Source organism: Malaclemys terrapin, chromosome 2, assembly GCF_027887155.1.
Source record: "Malaclemys terrapin pileata isolate rMalTer1 chromosome 2, rMalTer1.hap1, whole genome shotgun sequence".
Classification (NCBI taxonomy): domain Eukaryota; kingdom Metazoa; phylum Chordata; order Testudines; family Emydidae; genus Malaclemys; species Malaclemys terrapin.
In genome coordinates this window covers 2,215,469-2,243,400 of record NC_071506.1, presented here as the reverse complement: position 1 = coordinate 2,243,400, position 27,932 = coordinate 2,215,469, and the positions used below count along the sequence as shown (strand labels likewise).

At 51.8% G+C, this 27,932-nt stretch overlaps 1 protein-coding gene across 4 annotated transcripts in view; it reads right to left on the bottom strand.

Moving 5' to 3' along the window:
- Positions 1 to 710: 710 nt before the first annotated feature.
- The window catches only part of HSF1 (heat shock transcription factor 1), a 104,529-nt gene continuing 77,307 nt past the window's right edge, over positions 711 to 27,932 (bottom strand). For 2 of the 4 annotated variants that reach the window (XM_054018489.1, XM_054018491.1), the window contains exons 5-14: positions 26,529 to 26,604; positions 26,017 to 26,078; positions 24,715 to 24,811; positions 20,787 to 20,923; positions 18,620 to 18,850; positions 12,139 to 12,225; positions 6,004 to 6,109; positions 5,794 to 5,859; positions 3,335 to 3,404; positions 711 to 2,399 (exon numbers count right to left, since the gene is read on the bottom strand). In XM_054018489.1, the coding sequence (XP_053874464.1) occupies positions 2,194 to 2,399; positions 3,335 to 3,404; positions 5,794 to 5,859; positions 6,004 to 6,109; positions 12,139 to 12,225; positions 18,620 to 18,850; positions 20,787 to 20,923; positions 24,715 to 24,811; positions 26,017 to 26,078; positions 26,529 to 26,604 (1,138 nt within the window). In that variant the 3' untranslated portion in view covers positions 711 to 2,193. Of the gene's footprint in view, positions 2,400 to 2,636; positions 2,906 to 3,334; positions 3,405 to 5,793; positions 5,860 to 6,003; positions 6,110 to 12,138; positions 12,226 to 18,619; positions 18,851 to 20,786; positions 20,924 to 24,714; positions 24,812 to 26,016; positions 26,079 to 26,528; positions 26,605 to 27,932 lie in introns of all 4 variants that reach the window. The other 2 variants (XR_008443850.1, XM_054018490.1) reach the window with 2 other exon arrangements.

The following is a 27,932-nucleotide window of genomic DNA, read 5'->3' as shown; positions in this document are numbered from 1 at the left end:
TTTGTAGTGCATACAGACGCTCCCCGGTTACGCACAACCCGACTTACGCCAATTCGCACTTATGGAAAAGCCAGAAATAGGATTTTTGAGTTGCAGAAATTTTGCGTAATGTACGGGTATACGTTTCCGACTTACGCAACATTCGAGTTACGCAAGGCTTTCCGGAACGGAACGATTGCGTAAGTGTGTGTGTGTGTGGTGGGCATGTCTGTACACTGGACTTCTAACCCCAGTGCATTCTGGGATTCTACAGCACCTACCCCATAGGCACTGGGCAATTTCCAAAGGTGAAGCATTCGTTTTGGGATGGGGTCCCAGGACTGGCGAACTCCGTGCAGACCAGTCCCTGTGGGAAGCAATGATTGGACATGGTACCAGCTCTGCAGCTGACACACACCAGCTCTTAGATGTTGTAACCAAGGCCTGAAGAACAGCAGCGGCAGGAGGCCCCAGGCTGTGTGCCTGTTACAAACTCCAGGGGTCTGAAGCACTGGTTTCTTGCAACACTTGTTCACTTAGTGCATGCAGCCCTTGGTCTCATGTCAGCCAGGAAAAACCTGTCTATGAGCTGCTGCCTGCAGAAGTCCCATGAGTTAAAGCATCACCACATTTTCTGTACAGCCAACAGAGAGACAAGCACCACATGATTAACCACGACGTTAACTACCGACAGAGGATAGAGAGGGAGGGAAGTTTTGAACACGCTCAACTTAACAATGCAATTTTTCTTTTATTGTTATTAAAAAAGCACTCCTCAGAGGCGTGCAAGTGTCCAACATTCGTCTGGCACATCGACATGGGCTGAGCTGCACGCTCACCCCCAATGGGCTCGAAAACAGAAACATCCTTGAAAATTCAGCCCTTAAACCTGGGATGGGATTTCAGCAGGGAAACCACAACACGGAATTTAAAGACACCCCCCCCCCCCCCCAAAATAAACCCCAGATCGTCTATCACTCAAACTTGGAGTGATAAACCCCTGCTCTGCTGAGATGTGCCAGAGAAACCTGACTTCGGCATCTGCTGTTTTCTTTCGCTGAAGCTGGAAGCAGGAACGTTGGCTCTTATGGACACGGGTGGTAACAGCTCAAGCTACTGTCGAAAGGCAGAGCACCCAGGACCTGGAGCCAGGCCCCACGCGGCGGTGCCCAGGACTGCAAAGGGCAGTTACAGTGGAAGCCGGAGCAGCTCTCGGGACCATGGCTAGTGCCTAGGACCTTCTCCACCAGCTTCACTCCCCCAACACAGAGAGGACGGAAATAAAGCTTTCGACCACAGACGAGCCGGCAGGTGAGAGGCCATTTGTTTTATAGATATTTGTATGTATATATATAGATATTTATATATACAGAGATAGATAGATAGATAGAAGTGGGCGCTTCTTCTCTCATGTAAAAATCCAAAATACAGTTTTTACTATTAACAATCTTAAGTGTAAATGTACAAATTTTTACTGCTAAGCAAAAACAACCAAACCAAACCAAAAAACAACACAAAGAAAAGAAACACACACGGAGCAAGAGAAAAGAAAAGAGGAAGTTCGGCTTCTCCGTGGCTGGGCTGGGGGAGCCGAGGGGCCCTGCCACGCACACACGGAGCAGCAGGGAGCGAACTGCGTGGCAGAGACCACCAAGGGACCCAGCCCATCAGCGCCAGGTTTAAAAAACACCAAGTCCACCTCACTGGGGGGAGGGGGTATTCCCCGCCGCAAAACCACAACCCCTTCTACATGTCCAGGAGCATCGTGCGGCCCCGCCGCCATGCCCCGTCTCCATGGCAAGGGCGACGCGCCTGCTGACCTTCGCCAACTGTTGGGACCTTGTGCAGGGCATGGCCGCCCCCCTCGCCTGGGGTGTAGAACGAAATACAATCTCACTTAGTGACTAGCTATTCTGTGACCACCCAGATCTCCCGCCTGCACTTCCAAGCCCCGGTGCCTGTCTAGCCTCTCTGGGCACAGGGATCGGCACTGCTCAGCCCCCGAAGACTGCCAACCTGGAGGAGCACTATACTGGGTGGCTAGAATCTAAAGCAGATTTCAAAACACCTCATTAAGCACACACACAAATGAAATCCTCACAGTGCCGGGGGAAGCAAACATGGACCGAAGGGTGTTTAGAGCTTTCAATGTCTGTGCAAAGCAAGGAGGCTGGTGGCTGGATTTCCCTTTACAGCGTATTCTCGCACTCAGCCTTAGGATACGGCAGGGTCCTTGGGTTTGGACTGCTCAGTCCCCGACAGGAGAGAGATGGTGGGGTCTTCGGAGTACTCCTCGCCATCGGTGAAATATGGCCCTTCCCCCAGCTCAAAGAAGATGGGCAGGTCTCCGCTCCCCATGTCGACAGCGCTCGAGTCCACCAGAAAGAGGGGCTGAGCTGTGTAGTGCACCAGCTGCTTCCCTGCAAGGAGACGGCTCGTGTTAGGAGGGGGGATCTCAGTGGGGCCAAACGCTGTGGGGGGGATGTGCCTCTTAGCAAAGAGCTTGGCACCGGGAGCAGAACGTGAATGGGCTTTTCCAACAGTAACTGCAGCTCAGGGACACCCCGTGTTACACCTGGGACTCGGGCACATGGCCGCTCAGCACGTCTCTGGCTGAGCAGGAATCAGCGTGGAGGAGAGCCTGGTTCCCAGCTCACCCTAGAGATGCTGTCTCTGGACTGGGGAGAAGGCATGCCCAGAGGGTTTGTGGGCCTCGCCCTTCAGCAGTGTGAGCAGCACATAGAGGGGCCTCCTTCTGAAACGGACTCTGCCCAGCAGGGCTGGCATGTCAGCAGGTAGCCAGCTGGGACCTGTCTCGCTCGTGCCATCGGAGGCCAGGAGAGGAGAGTACAGCATCCGGGGGAAGGAAAGGGTGTGCACGGCAAGCTGAGAAGGAAGCAGCCCTGCGGTCACAGACAAGAGTCACCTGCAGTACAAGGAGGGGGATGAAGATTTAAAACGGGGAGAAAGATGGGAACTGGTTGGTGAAAACTCCGACGCCGGCTCAGAACGCACTGGGTACACACCTCCAGGGAGCCATCCCCTGGCCCAGCTTGGGAAAGGGAAGGGGGACACGCAGGTTACCGCCAGAGGCTGCATGCCCAGCCAGGGTGGTGGTGGTGAGGGGAGAGCCAAGCCCCTGGGGAATACAGAGAACCAAGGGAGAGCCCCCACCTAGATGCCAGGGGCCTCCACCCAGAATCCCAAGCAGCGCAGTGACAATACGCACACCTAGATTTAATCATCACTGTTTCTTTGAGAGAGTTGCTGCTGCCTGGAGAGATCCTGCCACTGGGCCTTGACCCCTCTGCTCACGGGTCACTAATGGGAGGATGCAGGGCAGGGGCCTTCTTACCCATGTCTGCTGTGCTGGCCTCTGTCTCAGCAGGTTTCTGCTGTTCCTGGGATGAGAGGAGATCCTGGATCTGTGGGGAGACAAGTTGGGCTGCTAAGTGCACCGCACAAGTCAAACTCTTTTGCACAGGGAGCCGGGAGAGGGAAGGGACCTCTCCCTTGGCTACCTCAGGATAAGTGCACACACAGCTGTGGTTTGTAATCTGAAAGTGCCAGCAGGTGGGAGATGGGCATCAGCATTCAGAAGACTAAAATACACCTGGACCTAGGGAACATCATCAGTGAGCTACTGCAGGCTCTGGTGGAGTCTGTTCAGCCTGCTCCAGTCTCCCGATGCCCAAGGCTGCCTTGTAGAACTGTACGGACCAGCTCTGCTTTTCATCCAGATGTGGCCTGAGACCTGCAGTGCTCACCTTGATCTGAGCAGGAAGCCATATTGCATGCCGGGATCTGTAGTCACCCTGGGCAGCCCTCAGAACATGCTTGCAACAGAATATGTTTTATGCAAAGTCTTATTGTTACCAATACGAAAGGCAAGAGCACGCTTCACGTTGCTGGTGAATGGTCAGCGTGGCCTTTGGACACCAGCCCTGCAGTAAGAACGAGACTGGGCTGGGAAGTAGGAGTAGCTTTGTAGGGCTATAACAACAGGAGAGAAAGCCGCGGGAAATGGCAGAATGCCTCCGACGGTCCCAAACGTTCAAGTAACTGCCCCAGGCGGGTAAAGAAAACTGGGTCATTAAGGCTTGACAGTCTCTGGGGGGAATCACTGCTAATCCCAGGACCAGACATGCTGCTGTGTTTGGATCAGGGGTTCTTCAACCTTTTCAGAGTGTGGAAAACTGGTTAATGCAGGGACTGCCTCATGGGTTCATGGCCTGTCGTCACTGCAGCAACTGCTTCCATGGAAAAGCCACCTTAGGAGGACATTTACATGTATATTTAGCTTCTTTTAACTCTATCTTGCAGTCAGAAGCAGCTGGCCCCATGTGCACACCCCCAGCTCTCTGGACTCAATCCCACCACACTCTGGGAACCTGTGCAGCCGAGTCTGTCCCCAGCAGTGCAAAGGCTACGTGAGGACAGGAGCAAATCAAATGTCCATCCCCGCGTTAGAGAAGAGAGAACTATGACATACTGCACATAAATCCGAACCACTTCGTTAGCTGAAGAGTTAAGCTGTAAATTTTACAGGAGCCCAGTTAAAAGCCCATCAACAAATCTCACTTACAAATACTCGACAGCTTCCCTAAAAACCCAAAGGCAGGACAGTCTAGAAATGAACAGTTCAGGGATCCAGCCCCACAGCCATATCATTCTTCCCTGTTCCTCACCATCCCGCCTGCCCTGCCCTGCCCCCAAGAATCCTAGCCACATCCCACCCGATCCGGGCCCCACCTCTTCCTCGGCAGAGCAGCCCCTGCCGCAGAACCAGCACTCAGCAGAAGGGCAGTTTAAATAATTTACAGAGTCAATGTTATAAACATGACACAGGTCTTTGTGATCCCCCAGCTCTCCCCCAGTAACACCCAGAGGCCCCCATCCGACTCAGTCAGACATCTGGTGTTTGGGGCCGAGCCATTTTGGGGGTAGGAAGGTAGGAAAATGTTCAGAAAGGGAATGATGGATATTTGTGAAAGATCTTAATTGCAAAACCCCTTTTCTGAAGGTTACCAAACCTCCCAGACAAATCCTACCTGGCCTACGAGAGCTCAGGGGAGCTGGTCATTTTTGGGAGAAGTTACACGGAAGTTAAAAATGGATCTTATAGTTGTAAGTTAGGATCAGTCTGAACTATGGAGTGGCTACCACTGGCCCATTACATCCGGATGAGCGCCTCTATCGCAGCATTGGGCCTGTGAGCATCTCAGGGCCGGGACGGGCTGTTCAGCACTGAGACGGGGGGAGGGGAGGAGGACGGTAACTATCTTTTAGTGGAGCAACTTCTGTTGGGGACAGAGACATGCCTTCGAGCTGCACAGAGCTCTTCTCTAGCACTGACCCATTGCTGGTGCCGTGCAGTACATACGATAACAAATACTACAATATGCCATGGAAATCACTGGAGTTTGCCTTTAAAGGAAAGCTCTTCTGAAGGTTTACAAAGCAGAAGGGAGGGTTTATGGAAACCACATGCAGTTCTATGGGCTTCAGTGCGGCTCAGTGCTGGGGGAGCAGGGCCGGCCTGAGAGATGACGTCTCAGCACCTACTTAGCGCAGCGTGAATGATGAGGCACATCTGCTCCCTGAACGAATCAGTCAGAGGAAGCCTTGGTGCTAACGGAATGATTTCCGCCTGGTGGAGACTCTCCCCCACACTGTGGCCTGGGGCTGGCCAGGACTCCCTTCAGAGCCTGTCAGGGCCTTCCTTTCACCGGGGCAGGGGCTGCTGCTGAGCGGCACGAGGCACTCTGTTCTGGCAGCTGTGTGTGCATGGAGGGATGTTTCACAGCTACTCACACTCGCAAGGCTGCTGTCCAGGTCAGGAAGGTTCATGTCTGTAACCGTCATTGAAGGGCTAAACAGCTGCCAAAGGAAAGAACTATTAGTGCAGGGAAGAAAAACACCCCAGGCACGCTGTGGAAATTCAGTGGCTGCTGCCCTGACGCACATGGTACCGCGGGCCACAGCTCGGTCCCTGCTCTGGGAGGGAGGGTTCGAGATACTCACATCCAGCAGAGCACTAGTGTCCACACTGAAGCCGTGCGTGGTCAGCATGGTTTGGAGGTTATCCAGGTTGGAATCAATGGTATCCAGATGGTCATTTAGCTCATTCCTGTGTCACAGAAAGGAGAACACAGACCAGGTCAAGGTTAGCAGACTTCCTCTGAGCTCACACAGGGGACTCGCTCAACCTCGATTAAACCTGAGCAGGAAAGCAGAGTTTGGACTCCTGGCTACTTACACACGTGTGCCAGCCTCCAATTCTGTCCTTGCCAGTGAGCTCAGCTAGGCTGATACACCACCGGAACAAGGCTGTCACCAGGCCTGTTCCTGCCGAGAGGGGGAAGGGCCAGCAACTCGGATGAGGACGCAACAGTGGGTGTCTTATGACACCACATATGGTTAATATTCCCAGAATGCACCAGGACTCCTAACACCATTTAGGACAGGGTCTCATTATACTCTGCACCTCTACAGCCGGAAGCTTTGGACTCGTTCTTTGGTCCAGGTACCTCAGTCTTGTCAGAGTCCTGCCATAGCTGATATGGGTCAAGGAGAGGGTAAAAGCCCTGCTGACATCAGTCTGGGGAAAAGGGGTTCCAAGAGCCCTCTACTGGTCTGATCAAAGCCCTATCTGTGGAACGGGCACTGGAAAAGTCTCATGCCATCATAACAAAAGCTGTTAGTTTGCCCCATGACACTAAAGGTAACTGGAGTTGTTCCCACTCATCTGGGAAAGCAAACGTCCCAGCCTGTGCGCACCTCTGCATGGCTAACGGGCATGGGAGGACATATGTATACGTACAATGTGTACAGCACAAGGTTCCCCCTGAAATCATACCACAATCATAATCTAACAGCAACAGCTCAGGATAACGGCTCAGTGCCAACCAGGTCAGGCAGACTGAGTGACAAACATGGCTGACTCTCCGGGCCCTGCCTTAGGGGAACCCAAGTCACCCCTAGGAGGTAGGTTGTTCTGGGAGGACTAGAGTGAACTGACACAGACCTGGGTCTAGTAGATTTCGCTGATGGTTACCTGGACAGCAAAAAGATAATAATCAACGCTGAAGTGGGAACGAAGGAGTGGGGGGAGCTGGCTTCAATTCCTGAACATGAGCATTGGCCTGCTAAATCCAGCGTTGTGAGTTCAATCCTTGAGGGGCTGTGAAGGCAGGGGACTGGACTCGATGACCTTTCAAGGTCTCTTCCAGTTCTATGAGATAGGTATATCTCCATATCTTATATTATGATTATTATTCTTGTTCCTTGATGTTCATACCATTGATATTCCTGGTGTTCTAGAGGAGCTGGAGCAAACGGATGGCATAAATCTGCACGTTTCCCAGATGCTTGGGTGCAGACGGGGATCACCTTCTCTCGGAAACACGCACGAATGCTGGGACTACTCTTCTCAGGGCCTGTGCCTTGGGAACACTGGGCCGCGCAGAAGCCCACTGAGATTAGTGGAGTTCAGTGGTAGATGTGACCCATTGTAGCTCCATCTGTGGGCCACGGAAACCCAGAGCATGAGCTCCTTTCCCAAGTGGATGGCACTCCATGTTGGGAGGGAGACATGGCGCTATTACTGCTCCTTGCACCAAGGAGCTGTCTTTTGGGTTGATTCCTAGCGACATGCTACTTGGAACCCAAGAAAAGCAAGGCCTGCCTGTTCAGGAGAGCGCTCCAAAGGTCTGCAATGGAAGTCTCAGCTCTAGCATGCTGGAAGCACGCTTGAACACATGGTTCCAGGTTCGATGAGCACCACCAGACTCTTTCGTCCTCTGAGGAATCTCACCGGCTCCTGGAGATGGTGACGGACGAGGACTGAAAACGTGTGGTGGGTCAATACACTTTCAGGTGTCTTTAGTCCAGGTGTTCTGACAACACGGAGCCAGTGCTTGTCTGGAGCTCAGCTGAGGAGATGCACTCCTGGCGAATGAAGAGGAAGACAGCAGAGGAACACGGATATGTTGGGGGAGTGCAAAGCAAGCGCAGAAGGAGCAGTCATCCGTCATCTGCTCCACACCGCCTGTGTTGGCAGCATGATGCTATAAATGCCACTGAAAAGCGAGTGAAAAACTACACAAAAGCTACTTCTCCCCTCTCTCTGGAAACCTACACCTGGCTAACGTTTGTTTCTCCAACTCCTGTGCCCAGGGAGTGTCCTGCAGAACAGAATACCTCCTTGGCCACTCCTAATATCTTTACAATTACCTCCCTTCAAGGAAAATAATGCTTCAAAGCTCTTGCAGTTAGAGTATCACCTGCCTGCAAAGAATGGGGACACCAACCACAGAACCAAGACTGTCTGTCATCACTGCTGGTAATGGACGCTGCAAATTCACATCTCCCAGCTAAGAAAATCTAACTGCAGAAATGATTACGCTGTCAGAATAACCACACACACCGACCGTAGGAACACTGCTAGGGGGCGCAGGAAAAGCAGGGCACAGACAAGGACCAAGAACACACTCCTCTCTTAGTTTCCCTGTATATATAACCAGGAGACACAAAGAGATTTTGCAGTTCTTCCAAGGCCCAGGCTCTGCACATGCTCCACAGATAAGTCACTTACCTGTGTATGTTCCCCAAAGAGCGTACTCTGCACAGATTTCCAGCCCAGTCGAGGCCTTCAGTACATAGTACCGGGAATGTGCTGCAGGATTTGAGGTATTTCCAGCAACCCCAGTTAGAAAACAGCTTTGACTAGCATGGACTGGGAATGCCAAGGGTCACGAAGTGAGGATGGAATGAAGCTATGACATTTGAACACAGCTAGTTTCTTTACTGCCAGGGGGCTTGGAGGGCAGACACACAGAGCAAGGAGTTGACCACGGTCACACAAGTCAGTGGCAAAACTTGGATTGGAATATTCGGGAGTTTCAAACCACTTCCAAACCCTTCCAGAGCAGCCTCTTTATCTCCCTGCAGCTCTTGGAGGAGAGAAAGGAATTCTGTCCCAGTGTTTTCTAACCTTGGTGATACAGCCTGGTTCTCCCGCTGCTGACAGATAAACCCCTCTTCCTGAACTCGGGCTCTGAGGTCTCTGAACTGCACTCTCCAGCTGGCTCTGACGCCAAACGCTCTGTGGCAGGGAGGGATGATGAGCAATGCACTCATACTCTACTTCCTCAGTGTACTCCGGGTGGTAGGAAGAGGAGTCCACGACGATGCTTGCCTCCAAGGAAGATCAGAGGGAGGGCAGTGCATGTGGCCCTGAGAAGGATGGTGCTTTAAGAGTCTAGTAAGGTTTGCCCCGGTGTCTCGGTATCTCACCAGCTCGAGAGCGATGGTCTGAGGGAACTCAAAAGAGGCAAAGGGGAGAGACACATGCTGACCTCTGAGTATGGGAGGGAGGTCAGAAGACTCTTTCCACAGTGCTGAGACTAGCTCCTGTTCAAGTCGGATCCTCTGGTGAAGAGGGGTCCTGATCCACACAGCTGGCAGAAAGAGCAACGTGCACACTTCCTGGAAACCGAAGAGCCAGAAGGAGCTGTGAGACACAGCAGCTGTCATCACTGTGAGCGCTGAGTGCCTGGAAGCGCAGCACTGCTGAGTGGAGACAGGGAATTCTGACATGAGGCAGAACACCCTGGAGGCTCAGGCTGGAGGCCATGTGACCCAGTAGTAAGAGCTATGAAACAACAGCTGCATTTTTGGAGAATGAACCAGACTAATATACAGTAGGTTTGTCTGTCCCCAGGTACATGAATCGCGGTGCAGAGAAAGCAGTTAAAAGCTAATGTAAGGAAGAAGGGGAATGATTTCAGGGATACAGATTTATACGCTTAAATGAACCATCAGAGGTTTCTTACATGAAAGCTCTGGATATGGTTCACCAGACCCATTCTCCATTCACACACACTTTATAAAACAGTGCATCTTCACTGGAACCACTGCTAAGAGTCTCTCGTCTCTTTCTGTTCTGACTGCCAACTCCCTCATAAGAATCACAAACCTTTGCTGTACACCACACCTCCCTCCAGCGCCAGCTCCTCAGCTCCCAGGGGCAGCCTGGCAGGTAGAACACACGCTATCGTGAGAGACCCTTGCTGTCTGATTTTCCGTCTGAGGAAGTGAGGTGGGTTAGCGCATGCAGTGTGGTCTCTTTGTGTGGGCTGTTTTATAGTCTGAGAAGTAGCTATTAAAAAACAGCACCTTCTTATTCAACAGATCTGCTCTCTGTGGGCAGGTACGCGCATTGATGCTGGTGGTTCTACATCGGGATGGGCAAACTACGGCCCCTGAGGGCTTTGGATCTGGCCTGCGGGATTGCCAGCCCCGTGGCACTGTGGGGCTAAGATGGGCTCCTGGCCTGCCCTGGCCCAGGGCCGCTCCCGGAAGCAGCCAGCACCATGTCCTGGCAGCCCTTGGGGGAGGGAGGGGAGCAGAGGGAAGGCAGGGAGCCTGCCATAGCCCCATTGTGCGCTGCTGCCACACCGGAGCCGCTCCAGGTATGCGGCGCTGGGCCAGAGCCCGCACCCCGAACCCCCTGCCGCACCCCTCCTGCACCCCAACACCTTGTCCTGAGCCCCCTCCCGCACTCCGCACCTCCTGCACCCCAACCCCCTGTCCTGAGCCCCCTCCCGCACTCCGCACCTCCTGCACCCCAACCCCCTGTCCTGAGCCCCCTCCCGCACTCTGCACCTCCTGCACCCCAACCCCCTGTCCTGAGCCCCCTCCCGCACTCCGCACCTCCTGCACCCCAACCCCCTGTCCTGAGCCCTACATTCATGGCCCTGCATACAATTTCCCCACCCAGATGTGGCCCTCGGGCCGAAAAGTTTGCCCACCCCCGCTCTACATACTATAGGAGCGCAAGTCGGATTACGTTCTGCCTCATGCACGGTCAGTGACGTTCTGATTGTAGGAGGCAGACAGAATGCAGCTTGCCTCAGTCCCCATGGTGAGTTTGCAGGGCTGGCAGGGCGAAAAAACTTCTTGACTTGTAAACAGAGCAAGTTTGGCCATGGCCAATAGCCCTGGGAGATAATTAAACTCGTCCGCCCATTACGACAGCATCACAGTCGCTCTTTCTTCACACTCCAACTATACTTTATACGTGTTGTGCTCCGCTAGCAGCTGCCTAATTCGCTAGTGTCTGCCACAAGACAATCTCCCTCTCAGACGTTCCGCTTGCTGGCAGCAATAAGATAGGCCAGACTGTGGCAATCTATCTAACGTCACACCGAGGAGGCTGTATCTCTCTTGCATCTACTCGACGGTCTCACTAACAACGCCGTGGTACATGGGGATGGCTGCAGTGGGGAGTTTCATTGTTCCTTCCCTACTGTATGAAATCATTCAAGCCCTGGGCTCGCACCGGATTCCATGAAATGATTCATGCTTCGTATGGCTGAATTGCACACAGGCGAAAGATGCCAGCTTGGCAGCTGTCAGGACTCTGGTCCTGCAGCAGAGCCAGTCTCTGGGCAATCTAACGAGCACGTTCGAGCTACACTAGGCTGCCTGATTGGCGGGAGGAGTCAGCAGACCAGTTCTCAAGCCCAGCAGCAGCACCAGTTCGGCAGCTGCTCAAAGCATTTGCTCACGGCTGTGATATCTCCTGTGCCTGCTTATTTCTAGCCATTGGTCCTGGCTTGGCCCCAACCTTGCTGCCGTCTTGCCTCACTCCAGATAACCCGGCTCTGACTCCTAACTTCCAAAGATCCTTGACTCTGGCCCCTGACCTCCGACTTCCGCTCTGACCTTGGGCTCCTATTCCTGGATACCGATATCTGCCTAACCCCAAGGAACGACCACCCAAGTCCCAGTCCCCGAGAGCAGCTCTTACGGCCGTCTCTGTCATCCACAAAAGAGATAGAGCATCAGCAACATCAATACAGGCTTCCCTGCACCACCCTGCCAAGACCACCCGGAGGGATGAGAAGGGAGTTTAGTCTCCACGGCCCATTCAGTACTTAGCCTCTATGCGGAGTTGGCCAACATGGCTGCCATTTAGTGCCAATTTTGGTAGTGTTTTTTTGTGATACGGACTCCAAAGAACTGCTTCGAAGCTAGTTCCTGTAGGGAAAGCTGACCTCAAAGCAAGGACAGCTCTCTGTTTAGCACAGTGTTCCCCTGCTTTCTTGCCCAGGACTGTAATGCCTCGGGACATCAGGCTATTGAAATGCTAACCCTTGCTGTGATCTGCAATGAAGTGAGGAAGAGGAAGAACTGGGGAAAAGACGAGTGACTTCTGACATCTGCGGAGCGCGAGTCAAACTGAAAAATACAAAGAGAAGAGGAATGCTAGATTCAAAAGACTCAGAATCAGACACTTTCAGGAATGAAACATTTGTTACTTTCAAAGGCAAGAACAGTTAATCAACCATGCTCCTGTGCTTTAGCTAAAGTGGCATGCATTGCACTGCCCCCAAGTTATCGTAGGGCTTTCCAGCAATTCCAAGGCTGAGACAAAATTGTTATTAACGATAAAAACCATAAATGAACATTCCCCGCAAAAGAAAGCCAGAGGACAGCACAATTCCATCACAGCCATGCTCAGTTAGAAGGTTCTCAGCCAGACAACTACTTCTGAGGTGGGTCTGCTGTACCTCAGGGGTGGCTAAGGGCTGTACTGGGGCATTCTAACTCATGGATCATAGTCTCTGTCATCTTTCAGATGGACCTGCGACCCCCTGAGAACACAGGGCACAGCGTGTGAGGCTCCATTTTAATCTGAATGGATGGTGGCCTGGGCCAAGATGGGCTGTAGTCTCCCTGGGATATAGCTCTACGTTACTGTTACACAGGGCAGCCTCCTTCTCCATTCAAAAGGCTTTGGCTCTTGAGAAGTTGCTTTGTGGCCCTCAGCTGGGTAAAGTTTGGGCACGTACTGAACTTCGCTCTCAGCTTTCCCTTTATAACATGCATCGCAGTGTAGCCACCGGCAGCTGAAACATGGAGCTATGGCATGCTTGTACTCTGGGGTGGCCCAAATGTGACCTGCAGATTTCTACAAGTCTGATCTCTCGTGGCTTGCCTGGATCAAGACGAGGCATCGCATGCTGGAACCTACAGCCTTGTGGGCTGCACCTCTCTCCTAAAGATGAGGGCAAATGAAACTTGCTCCATGCAATGGAAATGAGCCGTTGCTGTAGGATTCCTGGCAAGCTGCCGCTGCCTTATTCAGTGCAGGAGTCTGAGCACCCGGCTGTACATGAAGGTCCCCTGTCATCACTAACCCTTTGCCTTGACACGTGCAAACTCTTGGGAGCTTAAGAGACGCCGCATGGAAAGGGTGCTGAGCTCCTGCCTACGCGGGGTATGACGCAGGCGTTTCACTCGCGCATGCGGCTCTTTTGGTCTCACAGGCTGGGGAGTGAGCACTGAATGGTGAACTCTGCCCACAGGTCGGGACCCCGGGAGAGACGGAGTCACTTAGCACCGCATATTGAGCAGACTCCCCCGGGGACATGCTAAACATTGTGTGGCCCATTTAATGCAGCCTGTTCCCAACATTTCAGGTAGCAGCTCACCCATTTTTATTCAGAATCTCAACCTGACTCAGGCATTGGCTTCAACACCTTCCCGCTGGGCATCCTGGCCTTTGCAAGAACCCTACTGATGCTCCGCTCACGCAGCCTGGGTGGGCTTGTGTGTAATTCTGGTACTAGGGAAAATGAGGCTCAGGTCTTGGTATCGGAAGAAAACTCACCTGTCTGAGGTTATATAGCTCTGAAATAACAGCAGATGTGGTGTCCACTTACGCAGAGGAACTCAAACACATACAGGGTGCTGGGAGGCACAGGAGCAAAGGCAAATGCCATCCAAACCCAGATACATGTGGGCATTGCAAAATAAATGGGCCTCCCCTTTTATTATTTATACGTAGCTTGCCGGCTCTTCGGGACAGACTGTCTCTATTTATCTGTGTCCAGCACAACGGGGCACTGGCCTAGGGCACTGCCACGCTATTGCAAGAGAGAGAGTATTATCTTAAAAATGAATATGGCAGATGAGTTCTGAGTGATGGGATTCCTCGCTGGCTGGGAAATCTTACTGGCTGGAGTCCTTCATTTTGTCATGCTCTCTAACGGAGCTTCCCAGATGCAAACAGATGAGGTGAGCAAAGCGTTACCTGCAGGTTAATAACAAGTCACACAGGGAGAGACCTAGAGGAAGAGGCGGCATATGTTCCTCACTCAAATAACCCTAGGACGGGGGTGTGTCTCGCTTGCCACTGAGGCAGGGTTCAGAGATGCTCTGTGTTCTTTGCCTGCCCCTTCAGAGCCTGCAGCCTAGTCCGAATGAGTCAGAAGCACGCATCAGCTGTCACCTTTACTGCAAGTCCAGCTCTTTTAAATGGTCGTGTTTACAGCTTTTGTTGAGCCACCTGCCTGTGCTTAAAGGCAACTGGAATTGCCCATTTTATTTTCTGCATAAATGGGCTGCAAGGAGTCTAACCTAGTGCTCCCTAGCGACAAGTCTGCCCCCAGGCCGAGAAGTGGGGGAAAGCCTGCATTTTCTGACTCCTTGCGACACACATGGGCCTCAGAGTTCCACAATGCAGCTAACAGTCCCACATCCTTACTATGGGGTGGGGGCAGCCTTGAGAGACTACAGAGCCCAACATGCAATGCTCCATCTTGAGTTCGGCTGCTTTCCACTACTACTAGGACAGGACACTGGATGCTGGGGACGCTCATCTCCTGATATCCCCTCTCCATTACAGAGCATGGCTGCAACCAGCCCCAATTCACACAAGTTAAGTGCAGTCCTTAGACTCCTGGCAAGTGGCCATTGTGGTCCTCAACTGGGCAAAATATGGCTGCTCCTGTCCTGTCCAAAGGTGGAAGAGCCCACAGAAAACATTATACATTACCGAGGCACCTGCAGGCACTTCATAATGCAAGGCTGAATTCAATGTTTCAGTGGAAGTGGGATTTTAATCTGCTATGAGTGAACATGAAAAGAAATGTGATCGCCGCTCAATTTTGGGCCCAGGAACATGTGCTGTGAAAGCTTGAAGTGACTCAGTTCTGTAGTTTAGGGGCTTGAATCACTTAGAAACTAAACTTTTAAAAACCTGTAAAGCTGGTTTTGACCCTGTTTTGGATCTCTCCCACTTATAAATGACTTAATGTTACAGTTCAGACTTCCAGGAGACCTAGATCGAAGCAAAATTACAAACTCTTCCTCTTACCACCCATCCATTGCGAAGGCTATTCCACCCATAGACCAAGACAGACTCAAGTTAGTGATGCATACATTGGAGTGTTTGTAAGTATGTTTGCAGGTCAAAATTAAAGTTGTTATTGGAACTTGTTAATAAAGTTGTTAATCAAGATCTGAACTGTAAGAGTAAGAAAATATTTATTTAAATCACTGGAATGGGTAATTTCCAGTCTCTTTAATACCTACATTTTTGATGGTATTTGTTATCGTTCTGTATTTTGCATATGGAGTATTTGAAATTACTTCAGCAGCCTTAACTCTAAGCTAACATTTTCTTGGTGGGGAGTAATTTTTACTAATGAAAGCAGAGCGTTTGATTGATTTGATTTCATCTGGAATACTGTGTGCAGTTCTGGTCTCCCATGTTTAAGAAGGATGAATTCAAACTGGAACAGGTACAGAGAAGGGCTACTAGGATGATCCGAGGAATGGAAAACCCTTCTTATGAAAGCAGACTCACAGAGCTTGGCCTGTTTAGCCTAACCAAAAGAAGGCGGAGGGGAGATATGATTGCTCTCTATAAATATATCAGAGGATAAATACCAGGGAGGGAGAGGAATTATTTAAGCTCAGTACCAATGTGGACACAAGAACAAATGGATATAAACTGGCCATCAGGAAGTTTAGACTTGAAATTAGATGAAGGTTTCTAACCATCAGAGGAGTGACGTTCTGGAATAGCCTTCCAAGGGGAGCAGTGGGGGCAAAAGACATATCTGGCTTCAACGCTAAGCTTGATAAGTTTATGGAGGGGATGGTATGATGGGATAGACTAATTTTGCCAATTAACTGAACTTTGGCTATTAGCGGTAAATATGCCCAATGGCCTGTGATGGGATGTTAGATGGGGTGGGATCTGAGTTACTAAAGAGAATTCTTTCCTGGGTGTCTGGCTGGTGAGTCTTGCCCACATGCTCAGGGTTTAGCTGATCGCCATATTTGGGGTCGGGAAGGAATTTTCTTCCAGGGCAGATTGGCAGAAGCCCTGGGGGTTTTTCGCCTTCCTCTGCAGCGTGGGGCATGGGTCACTTGCTGGAGGATTCTCTGCACCTTGAAGTCTTTAAACCATGATTTGAGGACTTCAATGGCTCAGACACAGGTTTGATACAGGAGTGGGTGGGTGAGATTCTGTGGCCTGCGTTGTGCAGGAGGTCAGACTAGATGATCATAATGGTCCCTTCTGACCTTAAAGGCTATGAGTCTATGATTTGGCCTTGAACTGCCTGACACCTGCCTAAGTGGACACCAGTCAGAATGACATCAAGATTGCCAGATTCAGAAGACACCGCAGGAACCAGATTCACAGGGAAACGTTTAGCAGTGTCAGAGAATGATGACAGAAACCCATCTGTCTCTTGTATGAACCCTGACAAGAAGTGATATGTATACAAACAACCTGAATGGCCTTGTGCTTCAAGCACACAGCAGGGCAGAATTCTTCATGATTTCCAGTGTAGAGGGTACACTGAATTTGGGCTGAACTCTGTAAGAACTTCTGATCTCCTGCTCTGGATAACATTACTCTTTTGTTGCTCAGCTGGCCCATCAGCACGTGCTGGCAGAACAAAGCCTGGGGGAAAAGGAGACCTGGGCATGTTCACAGAGTGGCTGGACAAGTAGGAATGTTGCAGGTTCAAAACCTGCTGGGGAAGCGATTACAGCTTCAGTGCTATCTCTGCACTCCATATACATCTTTATAAGAACAATCAGATTCTTTAAGGTTTCTTTTTTGGGCCTCCCTCATGTGGCTCTAAAATACACTGAAGACTTGGAAGCAGTGAAGAACCCGGAGCTCATCAGGTGACTAGAAACGAGGTCTCACCTCAGGACAGTAAACTGAGTGAGTCCCCATGACCGACCTGGCCTGAGAGCTCTCTACCACCCTCTGGTGCTCTGAAACCAAATTTACTTTTTCAAAATTGTTTTTGCCACTTAGAAAGGGACTATGCTCTGGTGTTCACACAGAGATGAATAGATGCCAAGGCCAGAAGGGACCATTGTGATCCTCCAGTGTAACGCAGGCCAGAGACTGGCCCCAAAATAATTCCTAGAGCAGATCTTTTAGAAAAACAGCCCGTTTGGATTTAAAAATTCCCCACCACAACCCTTGGGAAATGGTTCCAATGGTTAATCACTCTCACTTAAAAATTCACACCTAATTTCTAGTCTGAATTCGTCTAGCTTCAATTTCCAGCCACTGGAGCGTGTTAGACCATTCTCTGCTAGATGGAAGAGCCCGTTATTTGCTCCCCATGTAGATACGTACAGACTGGGATCAAATTACCCCGCATCCTTCTCTTTGTTAAGATACATGGATTGAGTTCCTGGAGTCCTCACGCTAAGGCACAGGCAGAGGGTCGTGATGCTGATACTTGACTCTCCCTACAGCACAGACTACCGAGAGAGTAGGAGACACTTGGGATCTGGCCTGGGGGGACTGGGTTAGGATTTTGCTCTGCTGTTTGACCAATGGAGACTTGTCAAACAATTCTAGTTTATTGTCTCTAAACCTGGTGTTAGGTTTCTGAACTCTGCTTGGTGACGCAGGCAGGGGACCCCAAAGCTCAGCGAACTTTGCCTAGCAACGATCAGTCTAGCCTAGCAACGATCAGGGAGTCCAGCATGTTTAGTGGCAACCTGAATCAGGAGTGGTCATGAGGCCGAGTGGGGGACTATAATTGGCCATGCATGGAGCTAGCGGAGCAATCCTAGGTGGCTTCGCAAGGCTTCTTCCTCTAGTCACACCAAGCAGAGCGGTGACAAGCAAAGGCAGGAGACAGCGCAGAAGCAACACCACAGCAGGAGTGGCCAAAGTGCAGTCCACTGGTGAGATGCTGCTCACAGCAGCTCTCCTCTTTATATGGAGGTAAAGCCCATAGAGACTTCAGTTCCCAGCATGCACCTCTCCATCTTGATCCGAATGGACGGATGCTCGCACTGCATGCCTCACAGGCTCCTAAGAGGAAGTGGGAGCTGCAATCTACCTGGTTCTGTACCGGTGACGTCCTACGGCCCTATGCTGGGTCGTCTGAGCACTGCTGGCTTTGCAGTGGCTGACTTGTACCCTGTCGGAGTGGGCAATCTGAACGCAATGATTTTATTTAGCTAAATAACTCTACCCCCTTTTCTCTGGCGTTCCTGGTACTTGTACCCCTGCCTGCAAGGGGTCATGTCCCCTGCATCGGGGGTTAAATCACTGTGTGGGGCCAGGTGACGGCCTGAACTCACTGCCCCTAGAAGAGCGGCAATAGGAAAGCAAAATAAACTCCACACTGCCTATTTGCATCCAGGACAGCGATGGGATCTGCAGGGCACTCAGAGACATTGCAATGCTGGTTTTCAGGAAGCCAGTTACTAGCAATTTAAACACTTTACTAGTGGAGCGGTGACGTGGCCAACTGGGCCCAGGCACGCGCCGGAGTCCTGGCACGGTACTTACTTGTCGAGGCAGGCAACGCTGAGGCACTTTTCTGGGGGCTGAGGCTGCGTGGTGCTGTCGCTGGCAGCGGCCGTGGTGTTGGGTTCATTCTCCTGGAGGATGGAGTCAATGAAGGTGGAGGGAGACAGAGGGGTTTCAACAGCAGAAGGGTTCCCAGGGCTGGCCTCCTCTATCTGGGGGCTGGGGGTGGGACTGGGGGGCTCTTCTTTGATACGGACCACAGGGCTGCTCCTTGGAGAAACAGAAAGAGAATGGTCACCAAGGCAGCAATGGTCTGCCAGTCCCTGCTCTCCGCATGGCACGCAGACAAGTCCCAGTGCCAGACACCGCCTCCCTCAGAGTGCTGGTCCCTGAAACAGGATTAGCCAGAACTAGGGTGGTGAACTAAGGCAAAGTGTTTTCCTCTGGTCGTGCCCTAGAGCAACCCCCTGGCGTGAGTGCCACAGGCTGCCAGGCGCTCTCTTTCCAACCCCCATAGCTGTGACTTTGGTAAGTGCATCAATCTAAGACCAGGCCTACACAGATTGACTCGCAGTTTAATTATTTTGCTTAGGGGTGTGATTATTTTCATAAATAAATAGTTTCATTGATACAACTCCTAGTATATGTGGAGTTACACCAGTATAAAGGTGCATATACCAGAACAGCTTATTCTCCTACTCTATGGGAGTAAGCTATCCCGGTCTAAGCACTACCATACCGATAGGATAGTAGTGGTATGTGTAGACAAGGCCTGAGATCCACTCTCTCCCTAAGAGCACTGTCGTTGCTTCTTGGATTCTGTGCTTTTATGCGAGGGATGATGGCTTCTCTGGCCAGCCCTAATTCTGCAGCTGGAAATCCCCTTCCGCACCCCAACTGACTGAATTAGGGTGTGAGTGGTTCAAATAGCCCTCTGGAAGGGACAGCAGCGAGAAAAGAACAAATAAAAGGCCAATTAAGCAAACATATGGTCTATATTTAAGGGTGAGCGTTCCCGGCGGAGGTGTATGCATTTGTGTGCGATTCAGCACTGCAGGGGAGGCACCAGCGCCAAGAATAGACTGTTGGAGGAGATGAACAGGTGCTAAAGCACGGAGGACATTTCTTGCTGGGGAAGCTCAGGCCTCGGACATCTCGCTGGGCAGGGGTGGCAGGGAATAGCAGCTTAAAGGCCGAGCTACAAGGGGACAGTGATGGAGGCATACAGGATAAGAGCAGCGCTCAGTGGAATCAGTGGGCATCATACACACGGAGCTCAGGGCGGGATTTGGCTGAGTATCCATGATGACTCCTGTGTGCCTTGTGGCAGGAGACAGTCTGACTTTTCTGGGCTGGGACTGGCTGGAAGCTTCTTGCTGTCCAAGGTCAGATACATTTGTTTCAGGTGCTCAGCCTCCCTGCCCTGCTGTATGGCAATGGACCCAGTCACTGTCTCTCTGAGGAGGAGGAGTAACTTGGAAAGAAAGGCAACTGCTTTTTAACCCACGCCCTCCTACACTGGGAGCGTGGACTGCCAAGGCGAGCGTTTACCCTGTCCCCATAGGCAGGAGTGCCGATACATCACTCATTCTAGTCACCGAACAAGCAGGTCAGTGCTTCCCCGTGGCCTGAGAGGACAGCACGATAACTGTTCCAGAACAGCAGTGTTCAGGCTGCATCTACACTACAGAGCTTCTGCTGCCCTAGCCCCCGCGCAGAGCTGCACCGTAGACTGACACCCGGAGCTCTCCGGCCAGTGGAGGAACACCACCTCCCTGAACAATGTTAGTTACGCTGGCAGAAGCACTCTTCTGTCGCCATGGCTGAGTCTGCACTGGGGGGTTCGCCAACCCAGCTGTAGCACTAGATGTGTGGTTTTTCCCACCCCGGTCCGACACAGCTTTGCCAGGATAAATGTTAAGTGTAGACCAGGACTCTGATTAGATCAAGGAAACAGGAGTGAATTTGGCATCTTCCAATAATCAAACAAAAGACTGAAACTAAAACAAGAACCTGTGGGGCAAGCAGAGTCCTGAGTAAGAAAGGGTTGAAGGACCTGGTCCGATTCCCAGCAGCGTCAGGCTCTAAGGGAATGCCTCCCTAACACAGCAGCTCCAAGGGCGACGCTGGTTTCTTGCTGCAATTCCCTACTGCGAGAGACCCACACCCGAGCTGGTGTTCCATAACCCAAACTCCACACAGATACCTTTCATCGAGACTGCCACTGGGGGAAGCTGAGGGGCTGGACTGGGCTAGTTCCGTCACGTCGGAGATAATGGGACCAGAGTTGGCTGAAGAATCCGGGGAGTACAGATTGGAGCCGCTGTATGCCGGGGAGGAAGCCTGAAATAACAATCAGAGCATTAGTGAAGTCATGTGACAGGCACACATGCACAGTCCCATTGCCAGGCACACAGCCATGAGCCCACTAACTCTCCTCCTTCACATCCCTTCTTGAGACCCCAAAGAAATCAGCCACTGCATGATGGCTAGGCTGGGGGCAGTTGGGAAGGACCACGAGTCGTTATTTATCATGAGGGTATTTATGTACATAAACCCATGTCTATTCGGACGTCTCCCTCTCTCGCTTGTCTTCTTAGACCGTAACCTGTTTGGAACCAGTGTCACCTCTACCTGTGTTCATACATGGGTCTCAAACACGCGCCCCCCGCCCCTCTGCCTACCCCGTGGCGCCGCGAGTCCCGCACCGCTCCCTGAAGCAGCTGGACTAGATACTGGCATTGTCTGGGGCTTTTAAAAAGAAAAAAAGCTCTTTTCTTTACAGGTCTGTCCTACTGCTTTTTAGCCACTCAGGCTTAGTGTCCTTTCTAAGTACTACCATCCCTGCAGCCCCGGCGGGGAATAGAGGGCTCCGGGCTCTCGCTCCCAGGCACTGCCCCCCGCAGCTCCCATTGGCTGGGAACAGGGAACCGTGGCCAATGGGAGTTTTGGGGGAGGTACCTGGAGGAGCAAGAGCAGCACATGGCGCCGTTTCTCGGTTACGCAGTTACTCTAGGTAAGCGGCGCCGGGCCAGAGCCCGCCCCCCGCACTCCAACCCCCTGTCCGGAGCCCCCTGCCACATCCCACACCCCAACTCCCTGCCCTGAGCCCCCTGCCACACCCTGCACCTCAACCCCTGCTGTACCCCTCACCCCTCTAGCACCCCACACCCCAACTCCCCGCCCTGAGCCCCCTGCCGCACCCCTCGCCCCTCCTGCACCCCACACCCCAATTCCCTGCCCTGAGCCACCTGCACACCCCACACCCCTCCTGTGCCCCCTGGGGGCAGGGAGGGGGCAGAGTTGGGGTGAGGACTTCGGGGAAGGGGTTGGAATGGGGGCAGGGAAGGGACGGGAAGAGGCGGGGCGGGGCCTCATGGAAGGGGTGGAGTGGGGGCGGGGCCGAGGGCGGCTGGGAGGAGGTGTCAGTGATGCGGCCCTCGGACCAATGCACTAGTCCTCATGCGGCCCTCGTGGTCATTTGAGTTTCAGACCCCTGGTCTAGCCCAAAGGGATCCCAGTCCTGGTCAGGCTTCTTGACACCCTCATAATATAAATATTAAACAACAGCTCTTCAGTCTGGCTCCCTCCTTACCAGGTGCTCAGATGCCTCTGTGTTGGTGGGAGCCGTAGAAGTGTCAGATAGAACCATGTGGAGCAGACCCTCTGCCCCAGGCACTGCCCCGGGCAGTCCTTGGACTATGCGAGAGGTTTGTGTGCGTATGCCTCCTGACTTGGTGACGGTCAATGAGCAACCCACAGTGTGGATGAGAACAGTGTGAGTGAGGGCACTACCCCTCGGAACCTGAATGCACAGGACAGGTGGCTCAGAAAAGCTGCCCACCCATCACTTCTGCTTTGAGTAGAAAGTCATAAACACTTGAGCTTGAGAGAAGATGGCCAGCTGTGTTTCTCATAATTGGGACAATCCTGTAATACTTGGAACAGCTCCTGCTGGCTTTACTTAAGTGTTTGCTGAATGCAAGAATAAGGACACATTTCAAAGGCGGTAACAGGGCTAGGAGGGGGTTGGGATGGGAACACAGACATTCCCCATGGGGGTGGGGGGGTGTCTAAGCACAGGGTAGAATTTTTAATAGGGCTCCGTTTTTGGTTCTGTGGTGGAAAACTGGATCAGGTAACATTCTACAAGGAGAGCAGTGGGAGTCTGAGTGCAAAGTTAATGCAGTAACTTTTCCCGTCTGGACACTTGGGTTGTCCAGGGACATGAGCCTAGTGTTCAGTCTGCTGTCCCCACAATGCTGCAGGACAGACCTTGTTATTCAGCTTCTTGGACACCTTTTATGTTGCTTTAAAAAAAGGAAAGAATATGTGGGAATCAGTCCTGTGGAGGGTGGGAGGGGGCAGGACTATGGGGTAGCAGAGCTGCTAGTCTAACTAGGGCTGTAAATCTCACTTCCAGCAGTACGATGTTCACAGCACAGCACCAAGAAGTGGGCTGGACGTAAATGCTGCCTGGCAGTTTTGCCCAAGGAATACTGCCATTTGGCTCCCTAATGCTAGACAGGTGGGGCCTAGACACAGGCCCTGAGCACAATTAGTGCAAACCCCATGGTGTGGGCACTCTGATTTCAAACTAACTGAAACAGGGCACCTCTGGAATCAAGAGTGGCCGCACCAGGGGATGCCCGGATTTAACTAATTACACTATCCCAGAGGCAATCAAAGGCACAAGGTGATTGAGTTTATCACAGCTCCCCCCAAAGGCAATCAACACTGAAGCCAATTAACTCTATCAGCAAATGAATTTGATTAGGGCTCTTCAACTGTTAACAGACAATTCCCACAGTGAGCCCAACCCCACCACCTGTTTAATGAGACCCTGCACTCCAGGACAAAGGGCAATTTGTACGCTCAGAAATTCAGTGCACTGCCATACCAATTAGGTTTCAATCATGTGTGAATGTGAACAGGTGAAAAGGGGAATCCAAACACACAGGATCCTGTGTCTTTCTCTGGCTTGCGGGGGCGTGCTGCAGCAAAGGCAATGTACGTAGCTCTAGGCCTGGGAAGAGGGGAATGATGGGGGTGGTGGCACTGCCCATTCAAAAGTGAATTAAGGACCAGGACTGGTGCACTTCGGATGTTACTGCATGGCAAGCTGGTGTGCTGGAGAACCGTACCCTGCTTACCCCACAGTAACGTGGGTAGGCAAGTCCATTGAAGAGAATCCTGCCCAGTACGCCTTGGCCAGAGGATGGTAGATGGGAGGCAGGACATCAAAGGGATGGATGGATGAAAGGTGGATAGGAAAGGAGACAAGAATTAGGGGCTTTAGGAATCCGACAGCAAATTAAAGGCCCATCCAGAAAATAAGCAATAACAATGCTTCCCATGGGCCCCTCTGGGGGACCTGCCTGTGGCGCACCCTGGAGCCAGGGAGCTGGCCAAAGTGTCTGGCATCCAAACTCAGCAACAGAAGTCAAGGCCTGAAACAAGTGTCCCGTGTCCAAAGCCACCTGTTGGGGGGTGTCTTTCCCCCCTCACACCAGGAAGGTTACTGCAAGCTCTGGGATCAAAAGGGTTTAATATCACATAGCCCTACTGACTGAGCACCAGGGACTTGCTCCACCCTTACACTCCAGTGCAGGTTACCCCTGTGGCCCCCCCATGAACACCTCTCAATTCTCACCACGGAACCCTGCTATTCCAGGCCTGGGCTCACAAGGCTCTACAATGCACCTCAATCCTGACCGCCGGTGTCCAGAGGACAAACCCCAGTTATGCGAGTGCGTGATGGGTTGGCAATGGGAGCAAACATTCGGCAGGGAATTGTTTGAGACCAAGTGCTCTTTGTTTGTGACAAAACCCAAAGGTGAACCCAGGTCAGCAGAGCGCTAGGTGCTGATGAACTCGGATAGCATGTCTGTTTGCATGGCGCATGTTCACTCCCGCCATGTTCTGCCTCTGTTAGCTACAGACTAAAATCCCCTCTCGGTAGGCTACAAAGCGCACCTGTCACTTTGATATCCTGCCAAATAACACACAAATCTCCTGAGCAAAGTGCAGCATCAAGAAGAGGCCAGCTGGAGGAGCATCAGATGACACCTCCTTCCCCACACAGCTGTGCCCTCTTCCCCTCTCTCAGGACCAGGAACACACAGAGCACTTACTGCGTATGGGGATGAACCGTGGACGTGCTCCAAGGAGTACTGCCGACTGTATTTAGGCATGGAATGTGCTGAACTGCTGTCGTTCAACATCAGGGGGCTGCAAGAGAAACCCAACACCCATGAGAGAGTTACAAAGCTCCAGGTGTTGCATCTCCCTGAGAACACAGGGTCAGACATTAGCCAGGTGACCCAGGACCCAGGATACATCTGGCTGCCCTGGGCGTGGAAACCCTGTGGCTGGCGGTGGGGTGTGGGGTCAGAGTCCAGTACTGCAGAGCAGGGAAGCTAAGGACATGCAGCAAATCCAATGCATCACACTGTGGCTCTCCACAAACAGCAAAGCAAGTGGTTTGCCATTATTGCCAGTCTTCTGAACTCCGCTCTCCGAGTCCTCAGTGTAGCTAGCACCTTATATGCCGAGGGGTCCCGATTTGTGTGCCTGTGGTAAGACTTTACCCTCTTTAGAGGACCGTAACCAGCAACACCTCCAAGCGATTACGGAGTAGCACTGCGGAGCACGCACAGCCCCTTCCGCTCTACTTTGGGAGCAGGGTGCTGTAATGGGAATTGGGCTCTCTGCACCTCCAAATCTAGCTGGGAAAAGCAACGTGTATAATTCAGAACATCAGGAGTGAAATGCTTTGCAAATGAACACCATGTCCCGGGGCCCTCACTAGCTCCCTTCAGGCCTGCTGGGCAAAGCTTTAAAGCACCCTGCCCTCCGAGCACACCCCTGCAGCTTCTGAACACATCACATCAGCAGTGTTTGCACCTTGCTCTGCTTCAGCCCCGTTCCACCATCCTACTGCTCCTCGGACAGCTCCACCCTGACCCCTTCTGCCTGCACTTCGTATCTTTTGAGAGTGTGAGCTCCTTGGGGCTGGAACTGTCTCTCCCTGCAAGGCTAGAAAGCACTCGGCACCCCTTGGGCACTACGGCTGGACAAAGAATCAGCATTTGAGGCTTGTAAGACCACAGCCATTGTCAGCTCTTCACTTTGCAGCCTCATTAGTTACAACAGTTTATGAGTGAAATGGGTTCTGGGGGGGCTCTGGGGGGCTTGGATTAGCAGCAGAGGCTTGGTTAGCTCCCTGGGGTGAGTGACATTGTAAGCTGCCCTCTAGCTGTGAAGTGGGGCCGGATGCTGACTCGATGCCAATGACTCTTGTCCAGTTCTACCACACTGGGAAACATGCTACAGAAGTGACGGAGGGGTGGAATCCCTTCCCAGTCACTGCTCTGAAGCACGCTCCTGCCTTTCCCACAGGGAATCTGTATCTCAATGTCTGAACATAGACTTACATCTTTCTCTTCACCCCAAGGATACGGTTTGACTGCACCAGTGAAATCAAGAACTGGATAAGCTGTGGGGAGAAAAAAGAACTCCTGTGATCATGATGCACACAGTAACCTGGAAAAACAGGATCAATAGCTGAGATCCCTTGCCAAGGGGTTCAAAGCAGCGCCAGAAGAGGACAAGGTAGAAATGGGGCAGACTGCTGAGCACTTGTGATGGTCTTTAGAATGACGGTTGAGTTTGCAGGGAAAAATACACTAGCAGTCAATTCAATTCCACACTGTAACAGGCCAGGCAAGGACTTGTCTTCTGGCCATGGGCCGCTGCTATTCATGGTGGTACGAGAAGCCGGTAGTGCCTCAGAATCTACTTGTCTGAAACAGAACTAGTACAACCAAGTACCTCTGCTGTTCCAATTCCCTTGTCTGGCCCAGAGACAACACCAGGCAACCCTACTGCTGAGGGCAGCTGGGGTCCTTCTGCACTCTCAGGGAGCGGGGGAGCAGGTTAGATTTACCTTATTGACGACTTTCTGCTGCTGGGCATGTTTCTGCCTCAAGCTGGCCACTTCCCTCCACAATGCCTCATTCTCACTGCAAGGAAGGAGAAAGCCATCAGACTGCAAAGTGCTGCCTTTGGGGGTCCTGGGGTAAGTGCTGGGACAGCTGCAGCAGGACTGCAGACATCTCCACATACCAGCTCATTTACAAGCTCTTGGGGACACGGGAGAAACTTTTCTTCATTCACTGATTTTGCTCTGCCATTTTTTACTTGCAGCAAAACTACAGCGCTGCTAGACTCACACATATGGGCAAATACAGATATTTTGATTGTAAAGTATCTGCTCTTTTTTGTTGAGTTCTGTTCCCATCCCTGTAGCACGTGCTCATCTCAAAAGAGAAGCAGTGGAAACAGAAGGGTTTACAAACTGGTGATAGAAGCAATCAGAGACTTACACACAAAGGCTATGTCTACATCGGCAACTGAACGACAAAACGTTTGTCTTTCAGAGGTGATAACCCCTGCCCCCCGCCACGAAAGACAAAAGTTTTGCAGCGACAAGCGCCAGTGTGAACAGCGGTTGTCGGCAGGACAGACAATGCAAACGCCGCTTGTTGGGGGTAGAAGTATTTTGTCGGCAGGAGAGCCGACAAACAGCGGCTACACTGCATGAGCGGCACAGCTGTGGTGACACAGTCATGTCGCTGAAAGCTGTGTAGTGTAGACATAGCCAAAGGGACCATAGAAAGACTGGGGAGGATAGGAATAAGAGGGGACACAAACAGCTCTATGGGATAGGGAAGGTACATCAGGGCTCCTATTTGTACTTTACCGTAATACAGGAACGAAGGGACACTCAGTGAAATTGAAAGGTGGCAAATATAACACGGATAAGAGGAACACATTACTTGTATCACACAGCTTGTGCAACTCAGTGTCACAAGCTATCTCAGAAGCAAGGAGCTTCGTAAGATTTACCAAAGGATCAGACATTTTACAGTACACAGGTAATGAGAACAGCCCCAGTTTTATCAGACACTTATTTAAATCTGTACAGGCTTTGTGGCCAGGACAAGGGACTTGAACTTATTACACAGCACAGAACAGCTTCTCTTAGAACGAAAGTCAGGAGAACACGACATTTCCAGCAAACACAGTGTTACCTAAGATGCAGTTCAGAAGTCTAAGGAGCTCGTTTGTGTTCGGGGTGGGGTGATCAGGGTGACTGACCCAGGAACGGCTGCTGCCTGTCACATTAAACGTCCCTTGCCAGTGGAGCAGTTGCAGGTCTTTCAGTGTGCTGGAATTGTCAGCCATTTAGTGCAGGAGGCCTCTAGTCCAGGCCCCCAGTGCATCTACACTGCGATCAAAGACCCACAGCACAGTTGCGCCCGCTGCAGAAGGTCTCAGAGCCCGAACA